The sequence below is a fragment of the Fukomys damarensis genome, unplaced genomic scaffold (assembly GCF_012274545.1).
Source record: "Fukomys damarensis isolate Sample0158 unplaced genomic scaffold, DMR_v1.0_HiC HiC_scaffold_31, whole genome shotgun sequence".
Taxonomy (NCBI): Eukaryota; Metazoa; Chordata; class Mammalia; order Rodentia; family Bathyergidae; genus Fukomys; species Fukomys damarensis.
The window spans coordinates 18157832-18173291 of NW_022900943.1; the positions used below are offsets into that span (position 1 = coordinate 18157832).

At 39.1% G+C, this 15460-nt stretch overlaps 1 protein-coding gene across 1 annotated transcript in view; it reads left to right on the forward strand.

The window, feature by feature from the left end:
• Positions 1–748: 748 nt before the first annotated feature.
• Positions 749–15460, forward strand: part of CUNH9orf135 (chromosome unknown C9orf135 homolog) — a 77033-nt gene continuing 62321 nt past the window's right edge. The window contains exon 1 of the mRNA XM_010605881.1: positions 749–960. Coding sequence (XP_010604183.1) covers positions 812–960 — 149 coding nt within the window. The 5' untranslated portion in view covers positions 749–811. The remainder of the gene's footprint in view (positions 961–15460) is intronic.

A 15460-nucleotide genomic window follows, 5' to 3' on the forward strand; every position in this document is an offset into this window, starting at 1 on the left:
TGTCATTATCTTCTTCCCACATATAACATGCAACACAATAATGTGATGAATTGTGCTATCACACAATGTCAAAGATCACAGTGATTTTTGGCGAGTTTTGCAGGCCGAATCCCTGGGATGGTAGTCTCCCAGCACCATGGGTGAAGGGACCTCAGGTCCTGCGTCCATCCCCCTCCATGGCTTCATATTCTGCCCTGTTTTTCAGGAGAAATTGGTGCTCAGAAAGATTGAGAGATAAGTGGAAACTGGAGCCACGCTGTCTGATCCTTAAATTTTGGCTGAGTTGCCAAATGATTGCTTCTTTTTCACAGGCAGAAAAGCTGTATAGTAATGACGTAATTTGGGGTTTGAGCGGGTGTTCTCTTGCTCCCGTTTAGTCAAAGCTAAGTAACTTTGTAAGCAGAGGTGTGATGATTAAAAAGAACATCCGCAGGAATAGTCCGAGTAAACCACTTGGGGCTCTGAAATTTTGCCATTCCTTTAGTCCTAAACTGATCCTCCCTCCCGCCCCCATTCCGCCCAGCGACACCTAGGATTAGGCTGGTGGGCTGGCGAAACTACAAATCCGAAATGCAGTCCCCTTCTCAACATCTGTGCTCCCTGATCCCTGTCCTCACCGCATTCTGGGAAAGGTAGTTTAGTAACAGTAACTAGCAGTCTAGGAAACCAGGACTGTCAGAAAGGAGGGGTCCACCCCTTCAATGACCGCCCCCGGTTGCCTAGGAGACGAAAGACGCTGAATCTTAGTCACGCAGGGAAGAATAGGGGTAGAGAGAATTTCTCTGAGGTCACCACTCACTCCAGCGTGGCCATGGAGAGTGCTGTTAGCTCAGGCCACTGGTGTGACAGTAAGCAAAACCGGTATGAGATTGGACCCACAGACTTGCTGGAGCGCAAGGGCTCCCTGACCCTCCGCTCACATCACAAGAAATACTCCAAGCCTGTGTTGGTGTATTCCTGGTGAGCAAGCTCCCCGAAGTTCCCGGGTGCTGGTGGAGGGAGGAGCAAATAAGGGGTGGGACAGCAAAGGGAAAAAGTTCCAGAGAGGGAAGAGCAGTGGAGAAGAGAAGAGAGAATGAGAAAAAGGGAGAAGATGAAACAAGAGAAGTGGAGCAGAGGAGAAAAAGAAGGGGAAAGAGAGACCTTCTGAGGATATGGTCAGTGTGGGAGTGAGAGCTGGGCGGCAGTTGGAGGCAGGAGGGGCCTCCAGGAGCGGCTCCCTGCGCTCCCGGGGCAGCTGAGGCTTTAGGTAATCCACGAGAAGGTGCATATGGGGTTTCAGAGTCCGGAAATCTCCTTTTAGAGACAGGTACTTATTCATGAAAGGCAGGTCCTACAGTATTAGAAGATAGGGGCCATGGGCAGGAGGGAGGCGTTTTTCACAGTAGCAGTCTCCAGGGCTTCCATTTATGGGGGTGGGAGCAGGCACACTCAGGGATTTGACAGAGGCGTTTACTAAGGCTGCTCTAGCCGGGGGAGGCAAACTGGAGTCTCCCAACAGGGAAAACCGACAGACACAATTTGTCTGGCATGTATTCTGCTTACATTAAAACAAATTAATGGGCCCATTTAAAATTAGGAGATTCATGTAAAATTTCAGGGTTGTGTCTTCTTTTATAAAGTTGAAAGGGCTGGCAAGAGAGATTTTATTCTCCTGAGACCTGTGCTTGTACAGGGGCTGAGCAGCAGCCATTCCTTAAGATGGGACTTGTTCGCCTTCTAAGCGCTTTACTCATAGTTCTTGCCTGACCCTGGGACAAGGATAAGTGCTTTAGGGATTGTGCTTAGAATTCATTTAGAGATTCTCTGTTTTCACTAAATATTACAGTTACCGTTAGCAATGCCAGCATGAATATAACTGGGGAAAAAGTAGAGACTTTCTTTTGGGTCAACTTTCCTGGCTATACTGTTGACAATAATTACTCTTGGAATATTTTAATTATTTGAGAGAAGTGAACTGAGAAAGAGAAATGAAGCCATAAATCTTTTCTATGTTTTTGCCTTTGAAAGGTTTTGACTTTATCCCTGCTTACTCCCATTCATTCGTGTAATGTATGTGACACCTGTGGTTTCTCTTTTGTGAACTTCCTGCAGCCTACTCCCCACTTTCCCACAAGCATACTCCCTAACTTTTCTCATGCCTAAAACTGACCCCGCCTACTTTGAACTCAGAAGTTATACAGTGAGAGGTTATATAGATTTGGACTTAAAATCACACTGGAAAACAGACAATCTTCTTAACCTCATGTGGCACTTATCTCATAGCCCTCCTGGAAAACTCGGCTCTTCAGTGGTTCTGTTCCTCCAGAAAGATTTGGGTCATAATGTAAAGCACCCCTGGGAGTTACTGTTAAAGAGAAGGAAGCTTTGCAAAGGGACAGTGCTTCTCCTCTCTTCTGCATTACCATTGCTTTGGAAAGTTGCCTTGTGGGCATCATGGACATTAAGCAAACACACAGAAGGACATAATCATGAAAGAGGGGAGGAACCTGAGGCGGGATGAAGGCCAGTAGGCCATGCTAAGTCATTTTAGCTGCTGCTCTCATACTGTTGTTTTTAGAAGGGATATTTGGGAACTGGAAGATTTAAATTCAACCCAAGAAACTTTTATATAACAGGACCTTTATTACATGGCCACAGAGATAGAAACAGAAATTACTGATGAGATAACTTGTATGAACCATTTATCATCAGGCCCAGATGTGAGTAGTCATACTCACACTTAGTGAGTAGTCAGTAATATATGAGAGCCAATACAATTTAGCATAAAGCTTGAATTTAGCTGGGCATGGTGGTGCAAGCCTGTAATCTCAGCACTCTGGGAAGCTGAGGCAGAAAGATGAAAAGCTTGAGGACAGCCTGGGCAATTTTAGCAACTTAGCAGGACCGTGTCTCAAAGTTGTGGTGCTGGGATGTACCTCATTGTGAAGGTCCTAGGTTCAATCTCCAGTAAGAAAAGAGCAAGCAAGCAAACAAACAACTTGGGCTCTGGGGTTGAATACCAAACTCTGCTGTTATACAATGTGGCAAGTGACTTGACTGCTCTAGGCGCCTGTTTCTAAAACTGTGAAATAGGGTAATAAAATTATTGTAAGAGTAAATAAGGTATGGTACGAGGTACCCTGTAACATATAACCTGGCATATAGTAAGAACAGTAACAGTTGCTTATATGTATTTAGTCATGGCCTCAGGGATTTGATAGGCTGGTGAAGGAGGATAATGTAGAAAACATTCAGAATAATATAATTTGTACAAGGAAGAGATGAATTCATGTGAGAAGTGAAGATACCAGAAGGGATGATTGGTGTGTGTGTGTGTGTGTGTGTGTGTGTGTGTGTGTGTGTGTGTGGTTTCCTGAAAGGAGTTTTGAAGGAAGAATAGGCGCTCCAGAGGTAGACAAAAGAGAACAGGCAAGTGCAATTCATGCAATAGTAAAAAGCAGCATCACAGGAAACAGAAGCTGTCCTCTTTAGTTGGCAAATACAGTTGATACTCATTGTATGTAGATTCTGTACTCATCTACTTGGTAAACTTCATTTGTAACTCAAAATCAATGCTTGAGTTACTTTTGTGGTCATTTACAGGCATATGCAAAGTAGCACAAATGGGCAAAAAAAATGTCCCCAATGTGCCTGTTTCCAACTGAGGTCAAACAAAGCAACACTCTGCCCTCTTGTTTCAGCTGTCATAGTGTAAACAAGGGACCTTTTCACAGTCCACTTAATGATATATTTTGCATGTTGCATTTTTGTGCTTTTTGTTAGTGGTGGTGTTAAATTGACCCCCATGCATCATGCTGAAGTGCTGTCTAGAGCACCCAAGCACAAGGAGACCATGATGAGCCTTACAGAGAGAACCTGTGTGTTGATAAGCTTTGTTCAGGTCTGAGGAGTAGTGCTGTTGGCAGTGAGTTCACTGTTAATGTATCAGTGATACATATTAAGTATGATGTCTCCAAACAGAGACACACATAACACAAGATTATGCATTGATTAGCTCATGAAAATATTGTGACCAGAGGCTCACAGGAACCTCAACCTGTTTCCTCTAAGGAGAAATATTTCAGTATTCAGTAGTTGTTTATTGCAACTTTATTAAACTTGCAAATGATGAGAGTCAATTGTAAAATGTGAGAAACAATAGCATTTTCTGAAGCTGGCTGTTCTATTAGCATCCTTGTTTTCCTTCTATAGCCAATCAGTCACCAAAATCAAAGCTAAAAAATCTGCATAAAATTCATAGTGTAAACTGGGTATAGTGAGCCATAATCCCAGTGCTCTGGGGGGCTGAAGCAGGAGGATGCAGAAGGATGGCAAATTTGAGCCCAGCCTGGGCAACTTAGTAAGATTCTGCCTCAGAAATAAAAAATGAACTGTACCAATAGATGAAAAGTATAGCCTGTGACTGGGAGAAATTTTGATTCTATAAACATTTGCATTTTTCTGTTTCTCTTTATCTGGCATGTCATAGAAGTCTGACCTTGCTACACATTTTAAAAATGGTTGGTGTAACACACCTGATAAGGTAATATAACCAGCATGGTTGTTAAGGATTATCTCCACGCTGTCATTCTCCTGGCTAGAGTGGTAACTAGATGGAACCATAATGTCCTCCTCACACTTTGATGCTTCTGACTGAGCGATGACTTTTCTAGAAATTATCTTTCCATATTCAACCCTGTAACATGTATGAAACCATATCATCAGACGTTGCCATTATAAATTTTGAGTTGAGGAAAAATTTTCTCCTGGGATATCTTCCCACTCATTGGAATAATGGAATAGTAAGAAACAGAACAATTTAGATGTGATAGATTCTAATTTACTTAAACTTAATTTTGTACATTCTTTTGTGCGAGGCTAGCTCTTACATTCACTCACTCACTCACTCACTCACTCATCCTCATTTCTTTCATAGCCAAATTGACATCTGGCACCAAATGATAATTTAAAGCAAAAAACCTAAATTCATTCAGATCTCCATGGAGATAGTTCCTGCTCTGGTCTCCATGGTGACACTTAATTTTAAGGAATCAGGTTAATTTTCTGGATTTGTAATTCCAATTACTTTTTTTTTCCTACCTAAGCCTCAAGTTAAAGAGCCTGGATGTTTTACTTCCCCCACCCGACTCCCTACTCTGTAATAAATAGAAAGAAAACAGAGAAAGAGAAAAAGAGGAAGAAAAACCAAATACAATAATTATGGAGTTGGGAACCTCATAATTTTAAAGATTTTTTAAACAAAAAATAATTTTGGCATGCATAATAAATTTGAGTTAGCGGGGGAGATGAACTCTTCAGACTTCTTATCTATTATTGCTATTTGAGCAGGGTTCACATATATTTAAGATACCCCATTTCAATGGAGAATATAGTACCAAGGCACCAGGATTCTGTTAGTGTACTTAAATAGAAAATAGAGTGTCTACATTTTCTAATTTGCTAAATCATTCTTCCTGTTTTTAATAAGTGATTTTCTGGGGACACTAATCCAAGAGGTATTTAGAGTCCCTTAGATCAATGAGGGCCAACTTCAAGTTAACCAGGAATCCCATGTCCCTACAGCTCCAGTACACACTCAAGAACTAGGATTAAAAGGGCAAAGAAAAAAAAAAGCCCTTCTGAGCACATGCTGCAGCCTGTCCCTTCGCTGAAGTTTATGAGTTCTCCTTCCAGCAAGCCTGGAACCTTTAATATAGATGCAGGCCCTCAGCAGACAGCTCATACACTCATAAATCTTGTGCATACTTGAGACACATTTGATTATTGTGGTTTCCATGTACACAGTTTATGATTCAGACTGGGGAGAGAAGGGTTTAAAGGGGCATTTTGATCAATAATGAGAAGTAAGAAGAGCAAACCCCAGGACAAAGGATGAGAACAGTGAGGGCTCGATAATGTTTATCAAATAAATAGTCAAATGAAGAAGTAGAAAGAATACAAACAAAATCCAAAAAAGGCATGCTATAAAGTACATTAGAATATATGAAATTTAGTCAATTAATTAATTAATTACTTTTTTGAGACAGGGTCTTGCTATGTAGCCCAGGCTGGCCGCCTCACACTCTTCGTGATCCTCCTGCCTTAGCCTCCTGAGTGCTGGGATTGCATGCGTGCGCCACTGTGCCTGGCCAGAATATATTTTAATAAGATCCTAAGATAAATGAGCACATTATAACACAAATCACAATAAAACCAGAGAGTTGTTTTCATGGCCATGATCCCAAAGCAGCCAGACAACACTGAAGCACATTGGTCACCTCTGTAGAAGGGACTCTGGAAGGACATAGTACTTTAGACTTTCATTTAGAATGGAGGAAGACTTGAAAATGAGCTAAACTTGAGCAGTTTCCAGTTGTAGTACACAACATGTCATTAGTGAGTTAAATGTAGGGACAGTGCTATTTCTACTTTACAGAGATAGTTTTATATAACTTATAAAAATTCCAAATTATATTATCACGTGGGTATTTAATGTGATTTCATAGCAGACCAAGGATATTTCACTGTATTCTGGGTAACAATTCAAAATTTGTATACAACTCAGATACCTATATAGCATTAATTTTCTAAAATTGATCCTCATAACTTGGTTACTAGAGAGAAATTCAAACATACCCATTTAACTTCTTTCTATGTCTTCGAGTTTAAACACCTTGCTTTAGGTTAAAATAGTCAGAACAATGCCCACTCTTTCCGAGTTCTTCCTCCTACCCATCTCTTCCCCCAGTGCCATCTGTGTGTGTGAGGGACTGAGGTTATGTGGTATGTGGTGGGGGGACTAAGAACTCTATGTGTGGGTTCCTTTGTATTTCCTCGTCCTGGTCTTACTGCTGTGCCTGCTTCTGATGAAGTTGTGGCTAATTCTGGTGATTGTTGAGGGGCTGATGGCTCTGCCTGCAGACCCAATTCCATCTTGGCTCTTGCTAGTATTACAGATCCTGATGAGTCTAACCCTCCTTCTTCCTTTGACTTAGACTGGTCAAGCTCACAGCCACTGTGGTAGGAGTGCCGCAGCCCTCAACATGGTGGATGTATTGGCCCTCTGACAGTCAGTGTAGCTTCCTTCTAAGTACCATAGTGTGAGGTATGCTTTGCTTTGCCTGGATGAATTTACTCCTGTTGGTCTGAGATATATTAGAAGCCCCATTTTCACTTTGTACAGTGTCCTTCCTCAGAAGATGAGTTATAAGGTCATGCTTTGGAGGTGTACCTGGGAACCACTGCTTCTTCTTGTTAATAAAAGCGTAAGCGGGGGCCGGGGATTTAGCTCAGCATTGCTGTTGTCTGCCTTGCAAGCATAACGTCCTGAGTTCAATCCCCGGTACAAAAAAAAAGCTTAAGGAATTTAGAATACTTCTTATTTTTCAACAACACCTGACTTATGAGAAAAACAGTTGCATTCAGGACTCAAAAATTTAATTTTCTCAGTCAAATTTCATCAGTAATGCTTTATTTTTCTTCATATTTCTGGTGAAATAGTCCTAATTCTTCCCAAGGCAAATGTGGATACCTTTGATTTATTAGAGCAAGGGTTATTTTGAAGGGAGTTCAGAAAAGTGTAAAGATTAATACTGGAGAACATAAGCTCATTAGAAGCAAATTTTAAAAAAAGCATGTACTGAAGCCTTTTGTTTGGTTAAAAAAGACTGAAAGGATATTCATCACAAAACAAAATATTTATTGTTGGGTGGTGAATTACTAGACTATGTGTTTCGTTTTCCCCCTTCTTTGCTACTTCTACATTTTTCATGAAGAACATGTATTATTTTCATAGTAAGAATAAAGTAAAATGATGTAAAAATCAAAGTTATTTTCTATAACTTTCTCCCAAAGCAAATATTCTCTAAATGATTAGAAAGTAGACACAATACTTCATCTCTTTCAGAGTCTGACTCACTAAAAATGGCTTATTATGAGTGTTTTAAAATATCTTCCTAATTGGTAGTTTATATTGAGTAAAAAGGATGATGCTACGCACATTCATTTGGTTTAACCACTGTTTCATTCTTGACTGTGTTCTATAATGGTAGATCCTACGCCCTGGTTATTTTTAATGTAGTCTTATGTTTTTATTCTTCAATATATGCACAATTTGCCCACAAATGCTTTGAATGGAGTAGTTTTTGTTGCATTGTGACTGGTATATTGTGATAATAGAGTAAGTGATGGTGAGAATGGTGACTCTTACTCCTAGAGGTGGCCCATAATATCTTAATAGTGCTTATCCATCTACGTGATTCCTAATTTACATATTCATAAACTACAGTCAGATGGGCAGTAACAGTATGAGCATCTGGAGTCATGGTAATGACATTAAGATTAACTAGTTTTCATATGGTCATTCCTTATAAGGGTGAGAATAGCAACATTCCCTATGAAATCCACTAGTGGTTTCATGGAAGGGAGTCATGGAGGGGCATTCCCTACTCTCTATTGTGTAAGAATCCTGAGTGTTCAGAGCTCACTGTTAACTATTTTCCTTGCGGGGATGCTTGTCCCTAAAGATGAAAACATTGAGACTTTCCACATAGATCTCGAAAAAAATATTTTGTGTGAATTATTGAAAATAATCAGCCTGGATTTTAATTAGGATTTTCTTTGTATGTTAAACAATCCTGTAATGAATATAAATAATTTGGAAAGGCTACTTGGTTTCTACTTATCTTTTTCACTGTGTCACAGCTCCTGCCCTTGCAGCACTGACAAGCTGCCAAATGTTCTGCTAGATATTCAGGTACAAATTAGAATTTTCTATCACTATAATACCATCTAGGCCTAATACTATCTTGGGGGAAAACAGCTCTTTGACAACTTTCTCTATTTCTTCCTTAGAAATGGTATATTTAAACTCTTTGTTTCTACTGGGGAAATTTTGATAATTGTATTCTCAGAAAGTTATGTATGTTATCTAGCTTTACAAAATATATAAATACAAATATAAATATACAAATATATATATAAAAATATAAAGAAGTCTTTAATGTTTAAAATTTTTCTTCTATTTTAGTGGTTACATCCTTCTGCCAATGCCATTTTGGATTTTTTGTTACACCCACCAGAGTCTGCTCCACTTTTGGAATTAATTTCTTTGTAAGAAAGGCTAGGCTTAATCTCTGATAACAAATAGCACCCCCAGATTCAGTAGCATATCACAGAAAGGTTCATTCCCTAGTCTTACCATGTCTTGTAGGTTTTTGGGAGGGGATGGGTGCTCCTCCACACAGATACTCTGGGACTCAGGCTGATCGAGGCCCACCATCATTGTCATGATTTGAATGTCACCGAAAACTCATGTTGAAGCTTAATTGCCCTTGCAATGGTGTTGGTGCATGGTACGTGTAAGAGGTATTATTAGGTCATGAGGGCTCTAGACTCATGAATGTCATTATGTTGGATGTGGGTGAGTTATCAAAGCTCTTCTTTCACCACGTAATACCTTCTGCCATGTTATGACACCAGAAAAAAGCCCTCACCAGACGTTGGCGCCTTGATGTTGGACTTCACACTCTGATAACCTTCTCTATTTACTGTAGAAAATAATTTTCTTTTCTTTACAAACTACCCACTCTCTGGTATTATATTATAGACACAGAAATCAGACTGAAATAATCATCTAGAAAGTCATCTCTTACTCTAGCAGGAGGAAAAAAAGAGTTAAAATTTATATTAGAGTTTCACTGCCTTAGCCCAGAAATGATGCATATAATCTTTGCTCATATTTTTTTATTGCTCAGAACTAGTTAAATGGCTTAGCTACAAGATATGAGAATTTTAACTTCTTGTATTCCCGGGAAAGAAGGAGAAACTGTCTTGGTGAATACAATGTCTATCACATATGGAAGGCTTTCTTATAAAACTCTCCTCCAGAAGTGGCCTCTGGGCTAGAGTTTTATTCCCCTAACCCCAATGTCCTTGGGCATCTTTTTTAAAGTGAAAGCTTTTAAAATTGGTATATGTTTGCCATGCATAATAATTACATTTATCCTGAGGAATTGGTACATGTACATAACACATCTTAATTCTTTTTTCATCCTCCTTTCCTCTTCTCTCTTCCCCCACCTTCCATTTCTTGGTCCCCTTCCCATTTACAAAAGATCTATTGTCCTGTTTCCTATTGTCTGTCTTTTATATTGCTCTTTAATTTATTTATACCCATGTAGCAATTGACCATGCATGGTTTTGGCAAATATCCTGGAGAACATTTGGTGTTATGAGGTTCTGCTTAGTCCTCTGTTACAAAAATTGACCTGGAGATTTCCCAGTGGTTTTGAGCTCTTAAGTGCTTTTAATGTTTTGGAATGTTAAGACATATATTTCACCTAGCACTTTTCATTTTTGTTGCTAAAAGTGTTTATCTGCACAACCACAGGAAATGATTTGTTTGGCCCAGTGAGAGTTGCCACCTCTTGCAGTCTCTTTGTTGAGCCTTCTCGCCAGAGCCTTGTCTGCTCTTCTACTTGGCTTTCACTGGATTGTGGCACAGGATATAATCTAGGGATTATAACTACTGGTTTTGCCAAACATTTACTTTGATCTTAATTTTTGTATTTCTTTTGCTCTTTTTAATGATTTCTTGGAAGACAAGGGAGGAAATGTGCATTTGTGTAGCTGTATTTGTCATGAAAATTTCAACTCTAGATTCTACTTATGAAGCAAAGGCTATGCCTTTGTTTCTAATGGAAATGAAATGAATTATTCTGAAACCAAATAACCTTGGATTATCTCCTCAATGCGCATAGCTCATGAAATCACAGACATGTGCATTCAAATGGTATTAAATTCATATGATGAAATCTTTTGATGTTATTCTGGGGTAATAGTAAGACTGTAAGGATGGGAGCTTACACTAGCAATCAAGTGTTTGTGCATTTTTGGTTTTGAGGAATGGAAGGGCAAGTGGTTTCCAAGCTAACACATGCCATATTCTGTCAAAGTGTTCTTCTGACTATGTACAACATACTTTAAGAAACTCTCTCTTTAGTTCCATTCTTCCACCACCCAGTGTCTTTAGCCATCTAAATGAGGGTAGGGTCAATGAAACCCTAAGAAATGCTCTACAATTGGAATATCCTAGAGATCCACTGTCTAAACATAAGGGAACAAAATATCCTTTCTCAGGTTGGACAGAGTGGTACTGGTCATCACCGCTCCTGGAGGACTTCTAAAAGTGTCTGTGGTGGGATAATCAACTATAGTGTCACTCTGTTTAATACACGTCCCTTCAACTGTGTTTGGAATTAACCAGAATGACAATTTTTCAGCTGTTGAGGTAGGCAATGCCTTTGATTGCCACACTCCTTTTATTTTTCATACGGCCTCCTCCTTTTGAAGATTTTCAATGAAGAAAATTCATAATAGTGATGTCTTTACATGCCACTCAATAAATGGTGAGTGAAGAAAATAATTTATCTGTCTTTATCAAATGGTTGTTTTAAATGTGGTTTAGGCCTCAAATTCTGTGGTTTAATGGTACAGATACACGAATCACAGCATGAGAAACAATGAAAAACAAAGTCCTTCTTCTTAAGTCTGAAATGTCACTGTTTCTCATAGGAACATACGATTTCCTTTATGATACTGCATATACATTTAAAGTCTTCATTTGCCAGCTTGATGAATGTGCCACCAAATAACACTACTTTTGCATGTAAATCTTCTGCCCATGAGATTTTTAAAGAGGACTGTCAAACATTTTCTTGCAGTCTTTGCTTCTATACCAATACTTCTAATATGTCAGGGAATATAGCTTATTCTCAAGGGTAATTTTCTTTTAAAAGTTTTAGATAGCATATGATTATAAAATCTAATAGAAGTGTTCTCATTTTTCTTCTCATTTGCACTAAATTTACATCAAAAATACAATAACTGACAGCATAGTTGTGAACTACATTAATAATTCTAAAATTTAAAGTTAATATATTTTACCATCTGGAGTCTTAACTAAACATTTTTAAAGTCTTTGAAAGCTGCAAGGAAAATGTGTCTCTTGTCAAATAATCAGAAGCGAGGATTCAGCTCAGAATTCCTTTGTTCTCATGTCAGATATTGCTCAGATTCAAACCCCTTTCCAATCTGTGCTATGCATATGTATATTGAGAGTTTTCCCATTCAGCAGGTAGATTTATAATTCCTCTGAAGACAATTTGGTGTTGCAAAGAACAGTCTTCTCCATACATAATCACTCCCTCTTTATGCGTGATTTGCAAGCTAAGCCAAGTACTCTTTATTTTAATGGACACATTTGAAAACTGGCTTTCCACATGTATGTTAAGGTGACAGTAACAAAATACAGAACTATTCACTCACTCAATCAAGAAAAATTGAAATAGCATTTACAGTGTGTCAGACTATGCTAGCCATGAAGACAAATAAATAATCCCTCTGTCTAAGAAACTCATGGTGCAGTGAGAAAGCAGATCTATTAGTACATAATTATAAAATGTGAAAGGTGAGGCAGTAAAAGGCATTAGTTTCTCTGTAAACCCCCACTTTGCTTCTGTCACATAAACACAGAAACATAGAAACCCACAGTGTATCCTGTCCCCATCTCATGAGAAGATTCCTATGGCCTAACCACATTGTGTCCTCCACTCACCCACAGGGACCTGGCCCTACTGCCCAGAGGCAGACTATGGCTCTGAGTCCCTGCTTGGCTTGCAGCTCTGGCCTCAAGATTGTTCAGTCCTGCAACTCACCTGAGAAATCATGTATTTACTTAAAGAGAGATTACAGATCTGCTTTCATGTGGAATTACTCAGCTGTCATGAATGAAACCCCAGGTCTAGAAACCAATTGAACAGATCTTTTTTTTTTTTTAATTGAGTTTATTGGTACACTTAAGGTATACAATACAATTACGTTCATTATTGGGATCTTGTACCTTTACATGACAGGTCTTGGTTCTCATTTTTTCCCGTTGTCCCTGCCCTCCCTTCATCCCCTCCTCCCCTCCCCATTTACAAACACTTCATTTCCATTTTTTCATTTTCTCATATGTTTTTCTTTTCCCTTATTACCTTTCCCCTACCCTTCCCATTTGCCCTACACCTTTAGCCCTTTTCTTCCTATTTCACATGGTCAATTATATCATTAGGATCTTATGTACTATTACAGTTTTTCACACCAGAGAAACTATTCGATATTTACACATGTGTGACTTATGTATTTCACTTAGGAGTATATCCTCAATATGTATCCATTTTCCTGTGAATGAATCTAATTTCTCACTCTTTATGGCTAGTAATATTCCATTTTATAGAAAAACCACATCTTCTTTATCCAGTTTCCAACTGATGGGCAGATGGGCTGTTTCCAAGTTTTAGCTATTACAAACTGTGCTGCTATAAACATGGGTGCACATACATCACTGTGATATGATTCTTTTAGTTCTTTTGGAAAGATACCCAGCAGAGGGATGGCTGGGTCAAATGGAACCTCTAGACCTAGCTTTTTGAGGTATCTCTATATTGATTTCCACAGTGGTTGCACCAGTCTGCACTCCCACCAACAATGGAGAAGGGTTCCTTTTTCCCCACAACCCCGCCAACATTTGTTATTGTATGATTTCTTGATAGCAGCCATTCTTTGTGGGGTGAGGTGGAATCTCAGTGTTGTTTTCTTCCGCATCTTTCGAATGACCAGTGATGTGGAGCATTTTTTCATATATTTTCTTGCTGCTTTTGCTTCTTTGTCTGAGAAATGTCTGTTCATTTCAGATGCCCATTTTTGAATCGGGTCTTTATATTTGGGGGGCTGATTGTTTTGAGTTCTTTATATATTCTCGATAGTAGTCCTTTATCTGAGGATCAGCTGGTAAAAACTTTTCCCCACATTGTAGGTTGTCTCTTAGTTCTGTTGATGATTTCTTTTGCAGTGAAGAAGCCTTTGTTTTTTTTTTTTTTTTTTTTTTGGTACCAGGGATTGAACTCGGGTCCTTGCGCTTGCAAGGCAGGCCACCGAACCACTGAGCTAAATCCCCTGCCTAGAAGCTTTTTAATAAGATGAGATCCCATTTGTTGATTCTTTGTGCTAGTTCCCGTGCTACTGAGGATTTGTTCAAAAAGTCTTTTCCTATGCCAATGTCTTCAAGAGTTCTGCATAACTTATCTTCCAGCAAGTTTAGTGTTTCTGTTTTAATGTTTAGATCTTTAATCTACTTGGATTTTAATTTAGTGCATGGTGAAAGATAAGGGTCCAGTTTTAATCTTTGGCAGGTTGAAATCTTTTTAACAAGTCATGTCTTAGGATGACACTGTGTCATCCTGGGTAGAGATAGGAAGCTCAAGGTCTGGAGGAGTCAGGTGACTGAATACAGAAAATAGTGGTTGGAAGTTGCCTACCAACTTGATTTGTTGTGTGCTTGTCCAGAATGGGGCCTACTTGTGGAGGTCTTTGCCCTCCTGGATATGCCTTGAACCCTATTTAAATTGTTCCCAGTAACATTTCTGACTACAGGTTTCCAAATTCCATTTAATACAGTTTTCAGCTTGGATTGTGTCCTATCAGCCTTCTCCCTATTCCTAATTCTATGTATAGTATTAAAACACAAAATTACAACTAATTTAATTTGAAGGTTGAATGGGCTTTTATTTGTAATTCTAGAAGCAGGCAGTATCTCTTTCAGGGAAATAGAGTAAGTGTTCCACTGAGCTAAGCAAAGAACATTGGCTTTATAGGTAGAGAAGGGTAGAAGAAAGTAGAAATAAAGAACAAAAAGTGGATTGGTCATTTCAAAAGTTACTTTCCTTGTGGAGTTAAGACAGAGGGGACTTCCTTATTACAGAAACTCAGATGGAGTGTGGTTTTGGAAAACTGTGTTTTTGGAAAAGTGGCCCATTTCAAGGTTCATTTGGCCTACGTAGCACTTAGCACAAGTGATTCCATTCTGATTTGCGTGGTATTTTGGCACCTGGTGCAGAAAGAAATGGCCACTCATACCCTATGTTTAACAATTATTGTATCATTTCTTAAACAGAAAGGTAGAAAAAACATATTCATCTACTGGTAATTAAGAAAGTCTCAGCTAAAGCTCTCTCATAAAGAAACAGACATAGAATTTTGCTTTTTCCTTATGGAGTAAGACAGAGGGGACATCCTCAGCAGACAGTCCTCAGCGATGTCATCAGCAGAGCAAAGTCCTCAGTAAATGCAGCAGAAGTTGTTTCTCAAGGAAAATCCTAGCTCTGCTGGCAAGAAACTTTGTGGCCTCTCCTTGTAGCAAGATGATCAGCCTGTACCTGCCTGCCTGACCTCAGGGGCCCAGCTCTTCCCTTAGTCAGCAACACAAAATACCTGTGTTTAAGCACATTAGTCCTTGAAACAACTGCCAACCAGATCCTGTCAAGTTCCTGTCTGTGAGCTTGGCCAGGGCTAGTCAGCAATATTTTTTTTCTACTAATCTAAAATAAAATAGGAAGTATAATGACCATGTAACATATTTTCATATTGCTAAATTATT